The following is a 23857-nucleotide window of genomic DNA, read 5'->3' on the forward strand; positions in this document are numbered from 1 at the left end:
TACAGGAAGGCAGCTCAAAACCAGGCTTTGAATCTTGCCTATGGGGAGAACTGGGGCACACGAAGTGATACAATTTAACATGTGGCCTTTGAATTTGAAATAATGAGATAGATACTAAGGACCTCAACCCAAAGCCAAAAAGCACTGAAGTATTTAGGGCACCATAAACCAGAATTAAAAGTCCAAAGATAGGCAGTGGCTGAGACCTGACGACAAACAAGCAATGCTTCTGACCTATGGGGGGAGTTCTTACCCTCCTTCTCTTTCTCCTTTTCTTCCTTCTTGCTCTTTTTGGTGGATGACTTGCCCTGGGTTGTCGTTTGCCCAGAACCAGAGGCCACAGGCGCTGAGGAGGAGGAGGAGGAGGAGGAGCCGGAGGCAGCACTTGAGGATCCGGATGAAGAAGCCACACTTAGCACTTTGCTGCCACACAAAGCACAGGAGAGCAGCTGCAACAGCACTGGGGACACTCCCTCATCCACTAGGAAACTAACTTGGAGGAGGAAATACAGGACTGCTGCAAAAAGAGATGAGAGGAAGAGGAGATCAACAAAATGAAACCTACAGCAGATCTATCTGGCCTGAGACTGCAAAGTAGCAGGAACTATAATTACTTCATCATTAGCCAAGATGGACCTCAATGTCTAATTTAACCAACATTTATTTTCAAGTTTCCTCTACTATATGCTGTGACAAGGAATTCATTTTCACTGAAAAAAAAAAAACTGTTGAGAAATACTATATAATGAAAGATGGACCAAAATTCTCTCTAGTCTTTGGAGATGATGATGATGTCTAGCCAGGAGAAGTGGGGCTACTTACAGTCATCTTTGATGCAGAATTTCTGCCAGTTGATGGTGCGCTGGGTGGCAATCTCTGCACAAGCTTTGAGGTGCTCCATCTGAAAGAAGAACCAATTCCTAGAGATGAGCGACCCCAGTGAGCAGCTCAGAACACAAGCAGGCAAAGTCATGGCCCTAAGTGCAAAGATTCCAAGTCTGTGCTCTAGCAGCAATGGGCATCATGCCTTATACAGGGAATAATGCCTAAGTGCCTGACTGCTGGAGCTGACCTCTGAAGGATGTGATCCCTCTCATTCGCCAGGCCACACAAGGGCCCTCAGTTTTCAGGAAACTGTCTCTTTCTCAACAAGGAAGCAGCCAGGCCAGGTCACCTCTCGAGGTAAAGGGAGAGGGAGAAAAAAACTCCAAAACAAGATGTCAGTTTATGCTTGTCTTGGGGCCAAGGATTGCAAACAAGGAACTCAGAGAATCCTCTGGGAATCATTAGTGACAGAGGCTTTCTATCCAGCTCAATTCCATCTTCCTAAGTCCAAATAGTTCCTTTGGTCATTAACTTATGCATATCTCAAGCATCCTATCTTAATTTTCTTAAATAAACAATTGGGGACACCCAGTTCCCATAGATAGGGGGCTAACTAAGGTTTGCATTACAGATTATGTAAAGGAAATGCTCAGGTTACCAAAACTCCAAAAATAATTATTCAACATATGGCAAAAACTCCTTCCAGACTGGGAAACGATCAGCTTAGACTGCAGCCTGGTAAGGTGTTGGCCTTGCAATCAGGAAAACACAGTTCGAATCCAGGCTCTGACCCCCATCCGAGTATGTGGCCATGGGCAGGTTCCTTTATCCCTTGGGTTTCCTAAGGTCTAAGATGAAGAAATTCCTGGAGTTCCTTCCCTTGAGGCTCTACAAGCCTTCATGTGCTATGAAGACAAGCCTTATGCTGCTGTCTGGGTAGGTATTATTCATGTAGTGGAACCTGAGGATTAACTCCTACCTTAGCCAGCCCTAGTCACATGATCCTCCCAATGTTTAAACACTGGTCCCCAGTCCAGGCCTGCACCCCAACCTCCCACCCCCTTAGAAGCTGCCCTTTGTACCAGGCTGATGAGTGTGTCATACTGCAGGGCTGAGCCCGAGCTGGCTGTGACCACACTCGCCCGCAGGAAGATTCCCTGCTCCTCTAGCAGCTTTTTGATTCCGCGCACGTGGGAATCCAGGGTATGCAAGTCTCGAAGCTGGCGGTACTTCTCCTTTGAGCCACAGATGAACAGTAAAAGTTTGCGGACTTGGCGACGTACAAATGGCGTCTGCTGGATCATCAGGTACTTGGGAAAGCAATAAATGAACATGAACATTCTGGGGCTGAGTCCACAGTGCCTAGGGCACTTACTACCAGAAACTGTATTCTTCTCCACTAGCTTTTTGTAGGCACTCATTCACACAGGCCTGGCCTATTAATAGGTCTTCCCCCCTTCACTTGCTTCCTCTCCAATCCACTGTGATCACTACCTTCTTCTACTCAAAATTCTTCACTTAATGCCTATTACTACTTGAGAACCATTTAAACTTCTTTACCTGGCATATAAGGTCTTCCAAAAGCTTGTCCTACCTTTCTAGTGTTTTCTCACACTACTCCTCTTTATGTACTCTCATGACTTCAGCCAAACTGTATAACCCTCTGCTCTAAAACATTGCCTACACATGTCCATGCTGTTTTGGACATTATACCCCATGTCTGGATTGAACTGGCCAAAACCTTGCCAAATATTTTGCCTATTAAGCTCCTACAAAGAGGCTGGCATAGAGACTAGAGAGCTAGTTCACAAGACCTGTGTTCAAGTACTGCGTTCAGATGCTGACATTTCTAGTTGTGGCAAGTCACTTGGCCTCTCGTTATTCTAGGCAACTCTTCTCCAGAAGAGGTGGAGGGAGTTTTCTCACATGGAAGTTCCCTGTATCAAAAAAATCAAAGATCCTATCTCTATTCCCCTCAGCTCATACATAACCTTTAAAACCAATGTCAAGCACCACCTCTCCCAGGGAGCCTTCTGCAGCCATCCCCCAGCCGCTAAGATAGATGGTGTCTTCCTCTTATCTCCCTCAGCACATAGCTTACTCACCTTTTAATGTAACTGTCACCTGACACCGTGTATTATAGCTGTCAGTGTTCATATCATTCCCTATCAAGAAATGAATTATCAGATGGCAGGGACTGGGACTAACCTGAATGGCACCTCCCTCAGGGCTGAGCCCACAACAGATAAATGTTGGATGATGAAAAGTGAGGGGGTCCTAGAAACTTGCAGATCCCCTGTATTACTCTTTATCAAGCCCACCTCAATAGTAGAGCACTAAGACACAGCATGAAAAGAAGAAAACCAGATGAATGAAAAAACAATTGCAGTATCCTTCCTGCTCCACGATGAGTTCAGGGACTCAGAAGCTAGGATCAGCTCAAAAGGAATTCAGAAGGGAAATACCAGGATCTCTTCCCTAGCCAAAAAAGTCAACATGGTTGTGAAGGCATGACTATTAAACAGGACATGATGTTGAGGCTATCACAGCTAACTATGAGGAAAGCTGATGTGGAAGGCCTAGGAATGAAAGAAGACAGCTTCTGCCCAAAAGGAGCCTTGAACACAGCTCTTACCACCTACTAGGCCAGAGACTTGGAGAATCCTTTATCCTGAATGGGGGGCAGCAGGTTCTTCCACATCCCTGAATGAAACAATCAGAGCCATCTCCTCTAGGAAGCACTTCGTGACGCCCCTCACATTTCTCCTGGAGCCCTGTCTGCCTTTCCTTTGCCCATTACATTGCATCACACTTATTTGTGTTTATGTCTGTCCTGTGCCTCTGCTCAGCAACCTATAAGCTCCCTTGTGAATATTCCTTACCGCACCCACTGTAGGCTTGCTGAACTAACAAATATTTATTATATGAGGCCAATCCTTCTAAATCATCACTTACCTCTGACAGGAAGTAAAACCATGAATGGTCAAATACAGGAGGTGGAATACGGGAATTGGTATCAGCAATCTTTTTGATTTGGTATGGCAGCCGTAGCACCATCTCTGTCAGAAGCTGCGTGTAGGCCTCAAACACATCCGCGGCATGGCCCTGGGCAGACAGCATTTGTGTGAGAATGAATGAAAAAGCATTAAGGGTATGCACAGGGCACTGTACTAAGTGCTGGGGGCATAAAGAGAAAAGTTCTGCCTGGTCACAGCACTAATTTATCCCATGGTGGAATACTCTAAAGTCAGTTTCAAGGGAAGGAGCCTTCCAAAGGTGGGAATGAGCTAATTAATTGGCTCAGCTCCCATGCCCAGAGGAAGAAAGCAGGTGCCTCTGGCTCGAAGGACTATAGCATTTCATACTGCTGCTTATGACCTGAGGTACAGTATACATGTATAGACACCAAAATTCAAAGACACTGAAGAGAAAGTGTTGCCAAAGATTTAAAGTACAGAACACCTCCCTGGAGCTGGTTCTCCTCCACATGCTGCCCTTCCCACGTCAGGAAAAGCACCCTTCAACTTAGTACAACTCAGGGAATCACAATCAAACTAAGTGCCCGTGATCACTGCCCTCGTATGCAAGACTCCTGAGCACATATCATATGAGGTAATGAAAAAACCAGATGCTGCCCCAGAGAGAGGGGGGTAGTGAGAGGAACATGGAAGCTGGGCAGCACAGTGAACAGGGTGTTGGACCTGGAGTCAAAAGACCCAAGCTCAGATTCAGCCTCAGCATGACCCTGAGCAAATCACTTCACATCTGTTTGACTCAGTTTCCTGAACTGTAAAACAGGGATGATGATCACATCTGCCTCCCAAGGTTGTTGGGGGGATCGAATGAGCTAATGCTTATAAAGCTCTGTAAACCTTCAAGTGCTCCATAAATACTAGCTAACTGTTGTTCTCTGTTTAGGTGCAGAGCTAGGCTGCACAGGCTATCAAGGCCTATCTAGAAGGAATCTGGGGCTATTACATTTCATCACTTGTATTTCACTTAAAGACTATTAACAGGCCCAGAGCAAGCAATAAAGGTCAATGCTAGTCTGACTCATCTGGCTCCTACCATCGGGATTCAAAGGGTCGACATTGTGTGTTAAAGTATGTGATCCTTCCGTGCAGATGAATCCAGAATCCCAACTGAAACACTGACTTTGTGGCTATAAAGGGCTTTTCCCCCTAAAGAGTTTGAAGCAACCTTCCAAAGAGCATTGGATTTGGAATCAAAAGACTTGCGTTTAAATCCCAACTCTGCTGCAACTACCTGTGTGACCTTTCCTTCTCTGGGCCTCTTTCCTCATCTGTAAAATGAAAGAAGTGTACAGAATAATCTTCTCGAGGTACTTTTCACTCTAAAAGCCCAAGCACATTCTTTCTCTGACCACCAGTAAGACGACATGCTCTTCTTTTTACAGGTGAGGACACACAGGCCTACAGTGCTACCTGATCTAGGTAGGTGTGCTCAGGAACAAAGGCCCAGGAGGCCAGCTCCCTCCTGCAGCCCCTGAGCACAGATGATGGGAGGATCCTGGGGGGGGGTCTTTACCTTCACATACTGACGGAGGAAGAAGGGACTCATGTCAGGTGGGGAGGAGGTGGTGTGGGGTTTCAGCAGCTGGCTGGCAGCCACGGGCTCCTCGTCATTCTGCTGGCTCTTCCAGTAGTCAAGCAGAGACTTGAGCACGTGCAGACAGTAGTCCACAGCCCCAGAGCTCAGCAGCGCTGCCGCAGTGGCGCTGGAGATGAGGGAGGACGACTGAAGGGAAAGCAGAGAAGGGTTACACATACCCTGGGAGGCTACCTGTGAAGCAAGGAGGGGACAGCTGGAGAACCCACAACCAGCATCCTCGGAGCTACAAGTCTCAACAAGGCGAAAGGGGGCGAAGGCGATGGCAAAAAGAGGAAGCAGTTTCCCAAGTAGCACAAACATTTTTCTGAACTCTTCTGACTAACCATGTGGTAAAAAGAAACAAAGAAACATCTTTTCTTTAAGTCTGATCTTTCTTACACACGTGCCACATGCCAGGGGGCTGTGGACTACAGTTCAGGACTCTTTTTCCACTGAGGTAGGAGGGCTCCTCTTCTTCCCAGGGAACTAGGGGGAGATGCCCCTTTCAAGAGAGGAGTGAGCAGGCCCCAATGCCCCACTACTCAACAATCCCACCTTTCCCAGGGGGTCCTGCAACTGGACCAGCTTCTGGAGAAGGCTAAGATGAGAAGCTCAAATGAATGACAAGAGGGAAAGAAAAAGCTACTGTAAATAAAACCATTAGGAGAGTCTTGCAAATCCCAACAAACCCCACAGCTCATAAGCTTATTAAAATTGGATGCAGTTCAGCCTCAATTTCTAACCTCTCAGCTTTGTGTTAATCTCCTTTCCCAACAAACACACACACACACACACACACACACACACACACGATTTTGTCTCTGCTCTACTGCTGAACTTAAAACAACAAGCAGCAAGAGAATCTGCTTAGCCATTCTAGACTGGGCAAAATAGTCCTTTGCTTCCTAAAAACGAACCTGCCAATACTCTTTAACCTTTCCAATGAATGACTGCTGGGAGAACTTAAGGGTGTGGAAGGGTTCCTTAAAAAGGATGAAGCCCTCACCTGTCTTCATACAGTGATATTGGCCGAAAGGACCAATAGCTAGAAGCAGGTGCTTCTGAACTATTTTCCTGGTGACTAATTCAGGCAATGACAAGTGTTGCCCTTTTCCTAGGCATGCCCCATCTGGCCTATGCTCAAGAAGCCCAAGGCCAAGCTTACCTCACAGATGGAGGACTTGGACCCTGACTTGGTCCTGGACATGAAGACACTCAACAACCTCATCACCACCAGGTGGACCTCATTCAGGGCACAGCGTTCATTCTTCTTAGAAACATCCTGTAAGGAGAATACCAGCAGCTGTATAGCGAAGCCCTGAAAACTACCATTAAGCTCTTGGGGTGAGACTATGCTAATCAAATCACAACTAACGGGTCTCTGTGTTGATGACTCAGGGATAGAATATGCCCCATGTGTTAATGGGAAACACAGCATCCAGATACAGCACTCGAGCTGACACCAAACTAGAGCTCAAGATAGCTAAGATGCCACATGAAATGAGTACTGCACTGAAGAATTCAATGAGCAGGCCCTACAAGAACTGCTCTGACATAAGAAATGGTAGGATGAAGGAGGATCAAGTAGGGTCTCTGTCAATCCTTCAGTCCCTGGACAAAGGCCTGAGAAACAGAATAGAAAGATTCGAGCTGACTCTCAGGATTCACCTTCTTGTCCATGCCCAATTCTGCAATAAGCTGAGACAGCAGGTTGTCCAGAGCACCCTTATCCTTCTCATCTTCTCCGTCCAGGTCAGTTGTGAGCATCAGAATGACCTAGAAAGCAGCAAAGAGGCAAAGGATAAAACCTGAGCTCTTGGAGAATAAAGGCTCTGAATACAGGGTACATCAAAGGGCAAGGTTAGTCCTAATTTCCTAGTTTCCTCTACTGATAAGAACTACATTTCATTTATCCACAAAGCACCCCTACAAGATGGGCTGGGATGGGGGAGTGGGGATTATTACCGCCATTTGATATAGATGGGTAAGTTGAGGGGCTGAAACTTCAGCACTGAGAGAGGAGATCAAGGGAACAATCTCCCAACAGGAATAGAGTACAATGATAGAACTATCAGGCCATGATGGAGTAAGAAGCCGTGTAGCATAATGGAAAGAATGCTGGACTTGGAATCAGGAGAGATCTGGGTTTGAATCCCACCCCTGACACTTACTAGCTGTGTGACCATGGGCAGGTCACTTAACACCTCTGAGCCTCAGTTTCCTCATCTGTAAAATGGGGATAATAATACCCATAGTACCTACTTCACAATGTTGTCATGAGGATCAAATGAGATAATGTCTATAAAGTCTTTTGTAAACTTTAAAGCACTACAAATGTTAGTTCATATCATCATCATTATCATCAACGTTATGGAAGGAAGATCACCATACAAAGAGTCAATCAATCAATCAGAAACATTTAATAAGTGCCTAATATGCCAAGGACTGCGCTAGGTGCCAGGGATACAAAGACAAAAACCAAACAGGTCCTGTTGTCCAGCAGCTTACAATCCATTGGGGGAGATCCATGCCCAAAGCTGTAAAATGCAGTAATTTTGGGAAGTGAGGCACCAACAGCAGTGGCAGGGTAGAAGTGAGTGACCAAGAAAAGCAGGTGTCGAACAGTAGTATCGACCTCAAACAGAAACAGATGCCTGAGGCTATGCATCGAGTCTGACACCCAGTGTGGAAGGTGATGCTTGAGCTGAGACCTGAAGAAAGCACAGGATTCTAAGAGGTGGCAGTGAGGAGGAAGGGCATTCCAGTGCTGAGAGAATGCCAGTGTGGAGAGGAAGTAAGAGGGTCATGGGTGACGAACAGGAGATTGCAGAAGGTGGAGAGGGAACAACATGCAAGAAGGCTGGGAGAATTCTGGAGGGCCAGTGGAGTTTATTAAACACAGGGATGACATGCTCAGACCTGTCCTTCTGGCAGGAGACCACTACTATCGATGAGGAGGAAGGGGGCATGAACTAGGGCTCTGGCCATGAGAGCCTGGTCTCCTTCATAGCTCTTCTGCTAACTGCTCATATGATCCTAGGCAATTTATTTCACTTTTCTGAGTTGTAGTTTCTTCATGTATTATAAATGAGTTGGTCTAGATAGCCTCTACAATCCCCTCCAGTTCTAATATTTTATAACCCTGACACCAAGCCAGATCCAGGGGTCATGTAGCAAGAGGAGAAAGGAAGGGTGCATGATCATGGCCTACCCATGTACAGCACAATCAGCTCCAGGATGACCTGATAGGTACCTGCATATAGGGGATGGCTCGGACACCACCTACGTTGCGCAGCTGGGGCAAGGTCTGCAGCAGCCTCTCCAACAGCATCAGGCGGACCATGTGCAGTCTTATTTAAAAAAAAAAAAAGCATATATGGAATATTCACCATAACCTAGAAAACAGAGGTCTCTCCTTCTGAATTAGGGGTGAACAAATGACCACTGATCAAAAAAGGTCTTGGTGGACAAATGAAGGCCCAAAAAGCCCATAAGCTTTCTCAGGTCAAAAAGATCATTACTGTCATCACTAACCACCAGTAATGGAACAAGGCAAAGCAGGCCAGTCCCCTAGCCATTTCAACAACTTAGATCAAGTATTCACAAGTATTAACACCAATTTATGGATAATGATAAGGCAGGAAAAACTAGAGTGAAGAAAGGAGACAGACTTTTTGACAACAACAGGATTATTAAGATAAATGTGAGACTAAATTAGAATAGAAAAGAACTAAAATCTCTACTAGCTATAAGATTTTAATCAGTTTTCTAAGGTGGTCGTGTTTAGAGTGACAAAGTAAAATCCACTCCTTCTCTTTTAGCCCCCAGTCCTCACCTGCCCAGGTAAGAAGCATTTTCTCCATTATACCTTATAGGTCCTGACCTGTTACTGGTGTTGATGTCTCCTTCAGCTTCCCCCTCTCCCTCTCCCTCTGAGCCATCTCCTTCCTGCTGGCCTGTGGTGGTGCTGATGGCTCCAGTACTGGAGCTAACACTGCCTGGCCCGGCTGGGTGTCCCTCTGCTGTGGTGTCACCATAGGCGCTGCTCCGTCCTGACACTGAAGAAAAGGAAGTCAAAAAACACCATCAGCCTCAAAGAGAAGCAACACTTTCTCCCTTCTCCACCCTCTCCCGAGTGGCCAGCTAGGATTATGGGTAGAGTCAGTGGTCTTCAAATCATTTTTCTCCACGTGACACTTAAGAGCCTCCAAAGAGCTGGCGCTTAGGAGCCTGGCTTCTCCAGTGCTCTCTCAAGCTGAGCTAATGGGGCCGCAAGTCATCGCTCCTCTTTAACAGGATGATATCCTGCTAGCAGGAAGGACAGCAGATAGTGGGAGGAAGGCACAGAGGAGGTACAACGTGCATCCCTGGATGAACCTCCATTGGCGTACTGGGGAATCCTAGCCACTATCAAAGACTATCAAAGTCTCTGACCTAAGCTCTGCCAGCACGCCTCAGAGAAAATTTATACTGGCTCAAGATCCTAGAAGTAAACTAGAGCTGACTTGAAGTTTTTCAAATAGAATTTTTTGTCTCAGGCTGGTTACCCCTATTCACCCTAATTCAATCAACTTAAAGCGCCTACCAAGCTTAGTGCTAGACACAAAATGAAGAATGACAGCCCCTGTCCTCAAGGAGTTTACAATCTAATGGAGGGTTTGGGGTGGGCAGGAAATAAAAGCTACACACAAATATTATGTGCTACAAGTAACTGGAATTTAAAGGAAAGCTCCAGAGAAAGTGCTTTAAGAGAATTTTTGGAAGGAAGGCTCACTTTCAGCTGCTTTGACGTCAGATACCCCCCTCCAACCCCCCACAGTTCTTCAATGAACTGCTATGCATTTTGGGAATGCAAGCTGATTTTAATAATCCAGGGAAGGAAATAATACACAGAAAAAGCCTCCAAAGCCAAATAAAAAAAGATTTTTAGATTAATCACCACTTGGGATTATTTGAACCCCAACGGTTCCCCTCCACTAGCCCTGATAATCAAAGAACAGTGATGTATCTTTCTCAGTATTTAACCCTTTGGCCTCAAGACTTAGCTTAAACCTCTAGATTCAAGCTTGGTCCCAAAGAAGAGATCTGGGAAGCTACCTCCCCTAGATTCTGCAAAGAGCTCAGGACCATGGAATACTGCACAGAACATCAGCCTTTTTCAGTACATCAGTTAGATTTGTTAGACTTCTTTTTTCTTCCTCTTTTAAAATTCTTTATTAAAAGGAATGGCTTTGGGTTAGTGAGTGAGGAGAGGGGTACAGTGGGAAATGTAGATGATATAAAAAGATATAAATAAAAATTTATTAAGGAAAAAAAACCTATAGCTTCAAATGCATCTCAACAAGGAGCATATAAAACACCTGAGTTCAAGCTATGTCCACTTGCTGCAATCTAGGCCTAGCATCCAGACAGTAATTTCTCCCTTTGTCACTACCCTCTCCACAGGCCCTCTTGAGACATTACCACTGTGTTCTCCAGCCACTGAGTCCACGGCGCTCCCTCCACTCTCGGAGCCCACACTACCGCCATGATCGGCAGGAGAAGTCCGAAGGGTGGAGCCATCGGTTGCGGCCGTGCTGCCTTCATCATCTGATGCTGGAGCTGAGAGAGTAACAAGAGCTGTTACAGGTAAAAACACTGCTTTGGTGTGACAGCATCAAACCACATGGTGCAAGGGACACAATGCAGTTTACATCCTGTTGTCCAAGAGATAGCTTTGCTGGTTAATCTTCAAGAGGAACGAACATCATACACAGCTCACTGCTACTTAGACAGAAGTGAAAACCCAGTTCACTGGGTATTTCCTTAGCCACTGCATTATGCTACAAGTTGAGTATGACTGACATTCAACAAAATTTTCCCAAATAAAATACATCATGGTCATTAGTGTCTAGGTGTTCCTGACACTGGCTGGTCACAATCATCCAAAGCAAGGGACTCTAAATTATAATGGGCATTTATCTCTACTTTGATCTCCCAAGGATGCCTCCTTTATGAAAAGCCCATAATGTTTACTCATCAACCATACACCATGAGCTTTCACAAACCAGCCCATTTCTTTCTCTCTTTTTTAAATCATTTGGCATGGAAAGAGTTCAATGGGAGGTTTTGGACTTTCTAATTAGCCTCATCAGATGCTAATAATGAAGCAAGGAAATTCCCCAGAGACAGCCACAGCATCCAGGATCAGGACTGAACTGAGACAGGAGGAAAATACTGGATGCAACACACCAAGGAGGACCAGCCAAGAAAGCCACACAGAGCACGGTTATGTAAGCCACAGTGCACAAAAGACAACATCCATCTCAAAGCTCTAACACTCCAGGAGCAGTCATTCAATGAGCCTCAAGAGAAGCTACAGGCCATGGTGGTGGTTGTGGGGTGGAGGGGAAACAGCAGGCTGCACTGGTTTCTTCTTTGCTCATCTTCTTAAGGTAAGATTTCCAAAAGAAAAGAAACAGAAAATAGGGAAACATGGTCTAAAAACATACTGGAGTCAACCCTTGGCCTATGAAAGGACTGGGTTTCCACTAAATCCACTATTCAGGCTCTCTACTGCAAACCCCTCTTTCTCTCATTGGCCTCAATTTGGGTCTAATTCTTCACCCATTTATACCTTCACAAGGACACGAGTGAGGGAACTGAAAAACTGATGATATTCACGTTGGTCAAATATTTTTTTTTTACCAGGCCTGGTAAAAATTTTGTTGCAAAGAAGTTGAACTTAGGACTACAGTGAGGTTTAGGGATTATCTGTAAATATTCAAGTCCATGCTATCCCTCAGCCTTTGAGCCCAAAGTTAACAGTGTTGGTGTCAAACTGATCCAAAGGTCACACGAATTTCACCTGAAGCACACTCTCACTTCTTGCCACTTCAGTTTTACCTAAAAGTGGTGAGGAAAAAATGAAAGATGGGGTCTGTATTTCCTGCCCCAAATGCTACAAAGCCCTCCAGTGGAGACCGTAGGGCTCCACAGAGCCCAGACTTCGCCAGCCACCAGGCCTTTTCTAGGCCTTCCCTCATGGCACCAGGTGGAGTCGGACTGCAGCAGGGAAGGGACAGAGAAGACAGACATGCGCTGCTGCCAAGCAGTATTTATTAAGACGCCTCTGACACACGTGGCCTCCAGCCAAAGCAGAAGCCGTGAGCCTGAGACGGCTTGTCAAAGCAGCTGCCCATCACACTTGCGCAGCACAGGCAGGGAGGCCTCAGGGTCCTGGGGCCCTGAGCCTCGCTCCTTGCTGCGGACAGTTACCTGATGCTGTGGTGTCAGAAAGGGTTCCTGCGTCCAGGGAGGAAGAGCTGGGTGCCTGGCCGGACAGTCCCAGGCTCTGCAGGCCCAGGGCACTGCTGCTGCTGCCTGGGAAACAAGTGGAGAGTGAGCATCACACCCCCTCCAACCCCTTAACCACAATACTACTCAGGCCACCTGCTGTTCCTGAGAGCCTCTAACACCAGCGCGTGGCTCCTTCCTGGCCAGCAGGAGGTCTTTAAACAGCCACTGCCGTCCACCCACCAGGCTTGGGTGATGGGTGATGGTAGGAAGCATCCATCTGTTCAAACGAGGACACAGGCCAGAGAAGCCAAACTGATTCAGAAAGAAATAACCAGAGATAGGCCTGAGAAAAACTTAAGATGAAATCCACTGAAGGCGACCCCTCTTGTCACTCTCCACCTGTGTCTCCGAGCAGCGGTTACCCAGATCAACCTCATCTCCCAAATCTGGGCATAAGCTAATAAGTCAAATGAAAACCATTCACCACCACAGGCCGTTCCTGCGGGGCCACAGCAATTGCTAGGAAAGCCTTCTACCTTGCTGGTCCTGCTGCAGGCTCAAGGCAATGGCCAGCTCCACCATAGTCTCATCATCTGCATCGGGTGGGATGTCCAGCATGGGAGGGAAACCCTCTGCACCAGCCAGGAGAGCCTCCAGGGGAGAAGGGTTGCCGTTGTTCACGTTCTCGGCTGTCTCCAGCACCATGGACTCAGACTGCAGGGAGAAAGCCGGCTAAGTGCCCCTGCTGTACACCTCAGAAAAGTGAAAGGGCTGCTTCACAACAGCCCTGTGCTCCCTTCCCGACAGGCTAAGACTCACCACCATCTCAAAGTCTCCATGGTCCACCTCATTCTGCTCTTGGCTCTCCTGGCGGATGTGCCCACTCTCCGGAATCCCCGAGGACTGCATCTTCTCATCAGCATCATCATCATCATCATCATCCTTGTCCCCTGGGTGAGAGAAATCTAGGTCATCTCAGGGCTCCTGACTTCTCCCTTTCTCCAGCTATAGCAGGTTACATCATGGTACATCATGGACATCTGGACAGTGGCAATCTGGCACTAGGAGCTTTAAAGCATTGGACCTTACTTGGAACTCTAAGCTCTACACCTTGCCAGTTTAGCCTGAGAAGATGAAGACAGCAGGCATTTCCCACCTAATCCTAGGTGACCTTGGGCAAGACAGGAAAAAGAACACCACTGTTTGTCTCAGGGAGATGAAATACAGTCTACTGTCAGAGGACCATGAGTGGAGTAATAACAGTACACCTGAAGAAAGAAGCTTAACTTGAAACTCCAGAGAGACTGAGCATCCAGGCACTTGGATGACCCTTGAGAGCATCTGAGCACCACATGCCAAACAGCTAGCCAGGCCTGCATTACCCATGGGAGTGTTGCTCCGAGGGGAGGAGGGCAGCGTCACATGTCTCCTCTTGTTCCTGGGCCTTAGCACTCGGATCAGAGCCTGTTTGCAGGAGAAGCTCACAGCAGGATCCTGAAATATAAATGGAAGCCATCACAACTGGGTTTCAAGGTACTCATCAAATCAATCAATACCTAGACTTTCTGACTAATCCTGAGACCCAGCTGGATCAGGTCAGCCTTTCATCCCTGACCCCTAACATAATATACATCCACTACAGTAACAGATGGATTAGTCATCCATATAAAACACCAGACTGTTAGACAGTACGTAGAAAGTCAAGGTATTTCTTGTGTTTGTTTTGAATCAAAGATAAAAAAATGAATAGCTTCTCAGGAATGACCTTAGTTCTATGCTACAATAACCTGTGCTTCTAACTCTTGTATCCTCTCAAGGTGGGAGGGCATTTGGAAGGAGAACACAAGCCTTAAGCACATCCAGTTGCTATTCAAAATGTTTCTCCATTTCCAAGATCACAAACTTAAGAGCTAGAGAAGGCTATAGAGATCAAGTTCAATTCAGTCATTTTAGAGGTGAAGAAATTGAGGTTCAGAGAAGTTAAATGGCTTGACCAATGTTAATAAAAGGGCTAATAAAAATAAGCTACTAAGAGCTAGAATTCAAAGCAAGGTCCTCTGATTCCCTCTATACCATGTTGCTTCATTAGTCACTTTCCCAAGAAACCAGTGGGTACAAAAATATGAGGACAGGAAACAAGTTTTGGCAGCATGAGACCTCCCCCAATTTTCCCAATCCAACAGTGAGATTTTTAAAAAAGATTCTCTGTTCAGATACTCAGCATTGGCCCCTGTGAGAATGCCACAGGATGGTCAGAAAGTGTGTTGATACGCACAGGGCACAGGAGCATCTGCATGTAGATCCTGGAGGCTGTGCTGATACAGTCTAGCTCACAAGTACAGTAGCCATGGATGATGTCCACCAGTGCATTGACAGTAGCTTCAACATGGGTCAAACCTAAAAAGAGGAAAAAGAATTAGAAAATACAAGACTGTGCAAGATCGGAAGAAAACTCTCATCACTTAAAATGGCTAAATTCCTGTTTCTTGGCTGGAAGGTTATTCTCAGAGAAAATGCAGAGGAAGCAAGCACTGAAGACAATGAAATTGTGGGTCATTATCACAGCATGTACCTAAAATAATCTCAATCTCTCTCTCTCTTAAATGATCCTCAAAAGACTGAAGGTACCAAATATTTCATGGATTCATAACCATACACTCACTAAGATAAACTAAGTGGGTATTTGCTGCTTTGCCTGGGTGTATCAGCACCCATCCCTGACCATTCCCATCCTGCCCTGGGATGTCCTTTTCTGCCTCTCTTTATGTTCCAAGCCCTTAGCCTAATGCCTATTACATAGTAAGTGCTAATAAACACCTTCTGATTGTTAACTGACCATTCCCTGAGAACAAAAACCAAACAAAACAGCTATTTTAATGAAATACCTGGTAAGCAGGCAGGTGCCAGAAAGGCATTCTTGGGTTTAGATGCATGCAGTTTCCAGAAATGGCTGATGAGCTGGGTGATGAAAGTACAGCCATCCCCTTCCGTATGTTTCTGGGGCTCTTTCCCCTCATCCACTCCTTCTAAGCAGCAGAAAGAAAATTATTAATGGTGGTAAGCTGGGGATGAAATTTAATTTTCATTAAGGTTCACTAAAGTCAGGGATTTTGCCTATGCAGATAGCTTCAAGAGAGGCCCCAATCAAAAGGAGAGCTGTTTCAAAACTCCTTGAAAAAACAGGAATGTACAAGTAAAAAAATAAGACTAAGGAAGGCACATTCTAGAACAATTTTTCACCGGCATTAAAGAAATGGGAGAGTTCTGGGACCTTTCCACTCTGCCATCAGTATCAAAGTTTTTCTAGGATAATCCCAGGGGCACAAATTGTGAGGAAAAAGAATGAAAAGATGATGGATAAAGGAAAAATGTGAACAAGAGATGACTACAAAGAAATCAATAAATAACCTTTTGAGGATAAATTAAGAGTGCTGGCATGGGGGCTCTGCAGGATAAGAGTTAGGGAGTTAGGACCAAAACCGGACAATGGCCACAGAATTTATGAAGCAACAGCTGAACCGCATAAAGACAAACATTACCTTAGGGCCCTAACACAGTCAGAACCCAGGTGTGGCTTTGAGTTATACCCCAAAGGTTAAGAGTCTTCAACTCTAGAGGGTAAGGGAAGTGATGTCTCGCAAAACATACGTTCTACCCAGATATCATATTATCTCTACTGATACTACTGATGCCAAACACAAGGGATGATCAGAAGGGACTCTGTGGAAAGGCATGTTTTAGAAGTGGACCCTACAGCAATACCTACAAGATAAAAAATACTAGAAAGTGGATAGCTCCACAGAATAGACTTCGGTTCTTTTTAAAATGCCTAATAATGGCCTAGAGTTAGCCGAAGACCGATGGGAACACTGAAAGGATAGGTGAGCAAAGAGGAAGTCACTGACTCAGGGACATGGAAGTGGTACTCAATGAAGGATTATCACTTTTTCTGGTATTGTGAGTGCTTCTCAAAGAAAGATTCTAGTCATTTCAACTCAACAGACAGAAAGATAAATAAGTTTCTTAAGTAGTCTGCAATAGAGGATATAGAGCATGCACACAAAAAGCAATAATACAAAATATAAAGCAATAAAACAAGGTCAAAGTGCTCTAAGAGTTAAATAGCTAAATGGAAGGAGAAACCCATTCTAGCTGAGCCACAACGACTGACATTTAAATAGCGCTTATTATGTTGCCAGGCGCCATGCTAAGTATCTTACAAATATTACCCCATTTGATCCTCAGAACAACATTGGGAGGTGGGTGCAACTATTATCTTCATTTTACAGATAAGGAAACTGAGGGCAAAGGGAGGTTAGGTGACTTGCCCAAGGTGACACAGCTAGGAAGTGTCTGAGGCTTGATCTGAACTCAGGTCTTCTTGACTCTAGGCCCTGTGTCCTACCCACTGGGCCACCTCACTGCCAAAAGATCTTTCCCAAGATCAGGGAATGCAATCGGATCACCTCTACAGCACTGTCCTCAGTTCTGTAATCCCCATTTTAAGGAAGATACTAGTCATCTGGAAAGCAACCACAGACAGACAACAGACTACTGAGATGAAGGGATTCCAGAGGATGCCACACGAGGACCAAGTGAAGGCACTGGGAGTGTTTAGCTTAGATACGAAAAGACTTAAAAGATGGTAGTGAGCTTCAAGTAATCTGAAAAACTGTTAGATGGAACAAGGACTAAAATTCTTCTGCTAAGTCCCAGTTAACAGAATTAGGATCAATAAATGAAAATTTTCAAAGAGGTAAGCTGAGGTTTGATACAAGACACTATCAGGCTGCTCTGGGGCATGGAAGCTGCCCCTCACTAGAGGCCAGGTCAGCCTCAGATTTTCTAAGGCGGCATTGTAATGAGGCATTACCGATGATTAAGGCGCTAACAAGTGGAGATGGAGGGAAGATGGCGGTGATGGGAAAAGGAGGATTACATTCCAGGCCAGTGCAGGAGGCACGGCGCAGAAGGGAAGGATGAGGCTGCGGAGTGCCGAGCAGCACAGTGTATTAGGGCTGTAGAACACAGGAAGAGGAAGAGTGTGAAGCAAGGCTACAAAGGCAGGCCAGATAGCCCTGAATGCCAAACTAAGGAGTCTGTACTAACATGATTAGCCAGGACAGTAAGATGGTCACTTTTGCAGCAGAATGTATGGTGGATTAGAGAGGGCTGATAATGGAATCAAGGAGAACAGGTAGACAGCTGCTGCAAGATACTTAGCCATGATCCTTTCTTCCAGAAATAAGGGGAGACAAAGGTAACGTGAATCACTCTCTCATTTCCCTTGTCCTTGTTTCAGTGCTTCCGCAGGACAGTCAGGAGGATAAATAGTTGAGGAAGGGTGTGGCCACCCAAGGTTCCATTCACCTGCTTCCACTGGAGGCACCTTGGACTCGGTGAAATGGACCAGGTTGTTGGGGCGCATGATGGCAATGGAACGAGCGGTGATCACGAGCCGCTGGAACACCTCTGGGTCCAGCTCCTTCCCGTCACTGCCAGAGGAGTTGAGGCACTGCACAGCTTTACTCAACAAGGCCTGGTCCTGTTAAAACAGCAGGCTCACATGGGACTGGCCAAAAGCAGGGGCTAGGGCTGGGGCCTACGGACTGGGGAGGCAGCAGCAGCAAGGCCACCCTCCATGCCCAAAGGGGCAGGGAGCTAAATGTGAGTGGGTGTTACGAGTGAACAGCCTCTCCAGCAGAGCCTGATCTTAGCTCTCCAGGTTCACACCTGCAGTAGAGAACTCATCTTCCCTTCTGTTCCATGTTAGCTATAGTTTCCACTCCCCAAATTCCACTCTATCAGAGGCTCAGGCATCTCTTGAGAGAAAGAGTTAGGAAAGATGAATCTGAGGGACACTTGGGCTCCTAGGCCCCGAGGGGCCTCTCAGGTGATTACCTTGTGGTTGTGATATGCTGAACGGCTGGTGTGAAGGCTCGCAAGGAGGCTCTTCGTCTGCTGCTGGACGCTGGAAGGTGCTGGCATAGACAGCAGCATGGTAGCCAGCTCCTGAGCTGCAGCCTTGCTCTTTTCCTGGTCCCAGGAGGACAAAGAAAGAGAGGGCAGAGAGATTAGTATCAATGCAGACCCAAAGAGCCTGCTCCTGCTCTCCCTCCCTTGCTTCTCCCACCACTTCAGGAGGCCCATCTCTTATAGGACTCAACTATGGCAGGGTCTCAAGCCCTAAACCAGTGGCCTGGGCCTGGCTCTGGCAAGGCCGCAGCATAGCCAGGGTTACCACACAAGGGTGCAGACACTGTGTGTTCCCCCAGGGTTGCTCCCCTGTAACCAACTCCCAGGGCCCATGCCAAACAGAGGCCAAGCTCTTCAAACATGAGACCAGAAAGCTCTGAGGACCCACACGCCTTGTCAGAAAGCTCCCATGGCTTTGAAGAAGTCACTTGCCTTTTCACTCACAGGGCCCACAGCAAAGCAGCTTTCAAGGGCTTCTAAAGAACTCCCCACTAGCCTGGAGGGAAGAGAGAAAAGCAGCTTGAGTCAAGCAGCCCGCCTCCCCCTTGTGCTTTGGCCTAGGCAGACTACAGCTGTGGGTAGCTTGGGGACAGCTGCTGAATGCCAAGGACAGAATCAGAGCGTGATAAGACCAGCCACAGGCACCATGCATATCGCTTCCTTGTGTCACAGGCCAGAGTGAAACCTGGCTCCCCCTCACACATCAACCTGGGGCCCTGCTCATAATCCGCAGCTCAAAGACAGGGCTTTTCTCTCTCAAAGAGGATAAAACTGTTCCCTCTGCTGCCGGTGGCAAGGATCACTGGAATTGGCTTAACAACCTGGACACAACACAGCCAGAGGCACAGGGGTACAGAGATCAAGGAATGATGGGGTGCCCCCAAGGAAAGAGTATTCTTGAATACTTCTTGAAGTGAGCAAAAGTTACACCACGACCATAGTCCTTTCGGGTATCCCCTACACCTTCAGCAAAGGCCACACAAGCATTTCCTGGGAACCCCGAGTATGGAAGCTACTCACAGCAAAGGGGAGAGAAGACACTGGGTTATCATGGGCACGGCACTGCCAACACTCCAGTGATGGCATATCTAAGGTGCCAATCGGATGCTGTTTACCTGCCCATCAGACACTCAAGGAAAGGGGTAGATAAGCAATACTGTTACCAAAGCTCAAGATCCCCCAAAGAAACATCTTGCCAACACTCTCCTGAGTCTTCTGCCCCAACTCTCACAAGTATGTTATAATGAAAAAACCCAGTATCTTGACATATAAAGCTCTGGCACACAGAGAGAGAAGTGTGGAAGGAGTAGTAGGAGAGAAAAGGGCAAAAGCAGGTAGAGAAGTGGAGCAAAGAACAAGGAAAGGTATGAGAAAGGACTCAAGAAACAACTGTGATCAAGTAAGCTCTCTGACTGCTTATCTGTGATCAAGCAGATAACACATTTTTCTTCCCTTGGCCATAAACACATGGTAAAGAAAGGTCAGAAAGGAAAAGGGTAGGAAAGAGCAAGCTACAAGTCAGTCTGCGAGGCAGGCAACAGTGACACCAAATGGGCCTAAACTCCTCAGGCCAACCCATCTGTATAGGGGGAGAAGCCTGCAGCCATGCAAGAAGCAGAAAGCAAAGAAGCAGAATGGCCCCTGTCAACAGAAGCAGGGTCAATGCCAAGCCACATCACTGCTCATGGTGCTCTCGGACACACATTCACTCGTGCAGAGGAAAGGAGGGCAATACTAACCGATCCAGCTTGGTTAGGGACTCAGTTTCAGAACTTGGGGAGAAGCAAAGAAAAAAAGGAAAGAAAATATGTGAAGCTCAGAGAAAAGTGGAAACCATAAATCAATACGGGGAAGGGGAGGGCAGGGAAAAAGTGCTTGACAGCCAGCCTCTTCTTGGCTCTTATAAGTTAAGAAAGTCAATATCTTGCATCGTAAGATACCCAGCCAAGCCTCCTTGCACAAAGCCAAGCATAAGGCATGTTCTGGGAGACCCTTGAACTGATCCCCAGGATGCAGAGGGCAGCCTCGGACAAGCAAGGCTGCTCCCACAAAAGTGGCTATTACAGAAAGAGACCAGAGGATAGTAAGACCAGAGAGTCCAGGAGGACCTGCCAGCAGCCTCTGCAAGACTGACTCCTCAAATTGCAAGCAGGCCTGAGACTTAACTTTCTGTTCTATGTGGCTGATCCAAATAAGTTAAGAAAGGAAGGAGTCAGGAAATCTCGGAGGAAAACTGAGCTCAAGGGTATCATAAGGAGAAGGGAAAGGAGCCTTGGGGGTATTCTGGGCTCCAGGGATCTTTGATTCTATCAGGGAGACATTGAACATTGGTGAGCTAGGCAAAAATGAAGGGCAGAGACTGAGTTCTGGACAGCTGTTTTAAAGCACATTCTGAAGACATACAGGAGTATGGAGTGGGGAGGAGAAGGGGAGATGAGTCATTTATATTAAAGTTAAATCACTCTAAGGTTGGTACCTCTCCAGGACAGTCCCGCTGGAGGTGGCAGGGGCCGCCGTGTCACTCTCTCCAGTGCCATTGCCCTGGCTCACGTTGGGGGGACAGATGTTACTGACAGAGGCAGAAGGGAAATCCTCTGGGGGTTCATCAGGCCAGCCAAATTGTTCTTTGGTCTTGCCATAAATCTTGACAGCATCTATCATAGTGACTCCTGCTGGATCCACTGAGGCCCCAACTGCAAACCAAAGAGACAATTTATGAGGCAGGCTCCCTTCAGGATTGACCCTCTACCTTTCAAAGGCAGATATTGGAGCAGTCTACAGAGATAAGCAAATCAAAGCATTGTTAGGTTTATCCTTATGTTTTTTTTGCTTGCCATGCCAGCTTCTGCTCCTAAGACCTCCAGGATTCTCCACTCCTCCACAAACATTCTTGGCTTCAGTAACCAAACAACAACTAACTCAGTCTTGGGATCTCAAACAGATGTGCCCAGACTTGGTCACGCTGAGAGGTTACCACGCCATACAACAGGACCACATACAGCCAGTCCTACACAGACCAACCATCTCCAAGAGTCCTTTCCTAGCTCAATCACGATGCCAACCACTTGCTATTAGCCATGGCTGCATCTCCTGAAAGTGACAGAATAGTCATACAAGTAAAAGAGTAAGGCAGAGCTGAGCCTGTCTTTACTGCATGATCAAAGGACCTAGCACTGAAAGGCAAAAGCTCTTGCCAGTGAGGAACACAGGCCTCCCTAAGTCTCAATCTGACAAAAGGAAGAATGCAGGGCTCCAGCCTCGGAACTCTATCTGTTTAGACTGCTGGGCTCTCTGCCTGAGAGACATGAGCAAAGATGGCCCAGACACACAAGTGACTGTGCACAAATAAGATCTCATTGCACTATCTGCCTTCTCTTCTCTCATCTACACTTTTCAAGTGTATCCTTTTCTTTCTGGTGTTTGGCAGCGAGTTCCCAGGGAGGGGAGAGGAAGGGAAGGGTTATTACCACTTGCTTTTATATAGTGCCCACTATGTGCGTGGCACTGTGCTAAGCCCTTTTTGCAGGTATTTGATCCCTACAACAATCCTGTAATGAAGGTGCTATTATTATCCCCATTTTACAAATGAGAAAACTAAGGCAAAGACAGATTAAGTAACTTGCCCAGGATCACACAACTAGTGACAGCTTGGATTCAAATCCAGGTCTTCCTGGTTCTATGCCCAACACTCTGTTCGCTATCCCACCAGTCCAGTGCTGCCACCTGCAGATTATGACCCATTCCCAAGATGCCAAGTCATTGCTCAAACGATGGTATACTTCTTTGTTTTCCAAAAGGGACCAACCCAATGTTTTGCAAATAGAAGACTTCCAATGAATATGTCATTTGGTCCCCTTTCTCCTCTTTTCCTAAGTGCCACTTGCCAGGGGGGAGAACAGCCCTAAAAGCTGCTGTTCCACTAGCTAAGAACTCTGAGTCTATCAACAGTCAAATGCATGGCCTGGAACGTGCCCCAACAAAGTGTGCCCTCTCTTTGCGCTTAGCCCCAGACTGACTGTGCTCAAGAAGAGAGGCTAGAGAGGCGTGTGGCCACTCTCCAAAGGTCAGCACGCCCGCGACTCACCGAAGATGCTCAGCTTCTTGTCAGCCTGCAGTGCTTCTTCTCGGGTGAAAGGGAAGTCAAACCAGCGTGACCGGGTCAGGTTGAGCTGTGTGGTCCGGCCGAAGATCTCGACGTACGATGGGGCCCGTTCGATGGCCTGGGTTCCAATCTGCAGGCGCATGCCCGTCATCACCATCGTGCTGTTGTTGTTGTTCACTTCGATGGTGAAGCCTCCAGGCTGCAGAAAAAGACAGTGCTGCTTAGGAAGCAGGGCTTTAACGTGACAGAGACACGTGGCCAGCCGGTACGGGAGTGGAGCAAGGGCAACAGGAGGGTCTGTTGCGGTGGTTTCATAGGAGACGCGGACATGCATTGCCCAGGAAGAGAAGGCACAGAAAGCCTGCCATCTTCACATGAAGGACTGACGGAGCCCGTGACTGAATGGCTTATCCAACACGCCGCTCCCTAGAATCCCTATCTGTAAAATGAGAATAGTAATTTCCTCCTTGCTCCTGAGGCTGGAAAGACTGAGACATAGGCTGAATGGCCGGTTGACATGCTATGTACTCCTCAATCTCAGACTTCCAAACACTCACTCCAAGCCCAACCAAAATTAGTTAACATTTCCTCATCTCCCTTATCTGCCCCCACGAGTACTACATACGATGCTCTCGGCAATGTTAGAAACAGGCCTGTGGAAAGGGCATTCTCCTACAGATGTGATGTATGGGGACTACAGTAGAATAGGTAACACGTCTGCTTGATATGCTCATCCAAAGTTTAAAAAGCCCACTTTTTGAATGCCATTCATTTGTATTAAAGGATAAGCACAGTCAGTGACCATATTTTTGCTCACCTTGGTGTTGGCCACATACATGCCCGTGGAGTTAAGCCGGTGTTTTATCTGCTGTGCATTGTAGACCTGTAAGAGATCATTGCCACCAAACTCCACATCTGTCAGCTGCTGGTTGTGTTCGAAGAAGTCGATGGGGAAGGTGACCTGGCTAGAAGTTCGAGTAGCTGTGTGCGGGGAGCAAAGAGAGATGTCAGAAAGCCCCAGCCCTTGGCTAAGTCTGTCCAAATCTACAAGACTCCTGTCTGAAA

The 23857-nt window shown here is 46.8% G+C and overlaps 1 protein-coding gene across 2 annotated transcripts in view; it reads right to left on the reverse strand.

Moving 5' to 3' along the window:
- Window positions 1–23857, reverse strand: part of UBR4 (ubiquitin protein ligase E3 component n-recognin 4) — a 146169-nt gene that overhangs the window by 64187 nt on the left and 58125 nt on the right. The window contains exons 48-70 of one of the 2 annotated variants that reach the window (XM_036746948.1): window positions 23610–23773; window positions 22775–22991; window positions 21167–21383; window positions 20430–20462; window positions 19123–19186; window positions 18616–18750; window positions 18085–18259; window positions 15600–15740; window positions 14990–15111; window positions 14097–14208; window positions 13534–13664; window positions 13251–13428; window positions 12694–12798; window positions 10900–11037; window positions 9320–9494; window positions 8690–8786; window positions 7105–7212; window positions 6602–6718; window positions 5374–5583; window positions 3781–3930; window positions 1908–2135; window positions 823–901; window positions 254–517 (exon numbers count right to left, since the gene is read on the reverse strand). In XM_036746948.1, the coding sequence (XP_036602843.1) occupies window positions 254–517; window positions 823–901; window positions 1908–2135; window positions 3781–3930; window positions 5374–5583; window positions 6602–6718; window positions 7105–7212; window positions 8690–8786; window positions 9320–9494; window positions 10900–11037; window positions 12694–12798; window positions 13251–13428; window positions 13534–13664; window positions 14097–14208; window positions 14990–15111; window positions 15600–15740; window positions 18085–18259; window positions 18616–18750; window positions 19123–19186; window positions 20430–20462; window positions 21167–21383; window positions 22775–22991; window positions 23610–23773 (3360 nt within the window). The remainder of the gene's footprint in view (window positions 1–253; window positions 518–822; window positions 902–1907; window positions 2136–3780; window positions 3931–5373; window positions 5584–6601; window positions 6719–7104; window positions 7213–8689; window positions 8787–9319; window positions 9495–10899; window positions 11038–12693; window positions 12799–13250; window positions 13429–13533; window positions 13665–14096; window positions 14209–14989; window positions 15112–15599; window positions 15741–18084; window positions 18260–18615; window positions 18751–19122; window positions 19187–20429; window positions 20463–21166; window positions 21384–22774; window positions 22992–23609; window positions 23774–23857) is intronic. The other variant, XM_036746947.1, reaches the window with a different exon arrangement.

The sequence above is a fragment of the Trichosurus vulpecula genome, chromosome 2 (genome assembly GCF_011100635.1).
Source record: "Trichosurus vulpecula isolate mTriVul1 chromosome 2, mTriVul1.pri, whole genome shotgun sequence".
NCBI lineage: Eukaryota > Metazoa > Chordata > Mammalia > Diprotodontia > Phalangeridae > Trichosurus > Trichosurus vulpecula.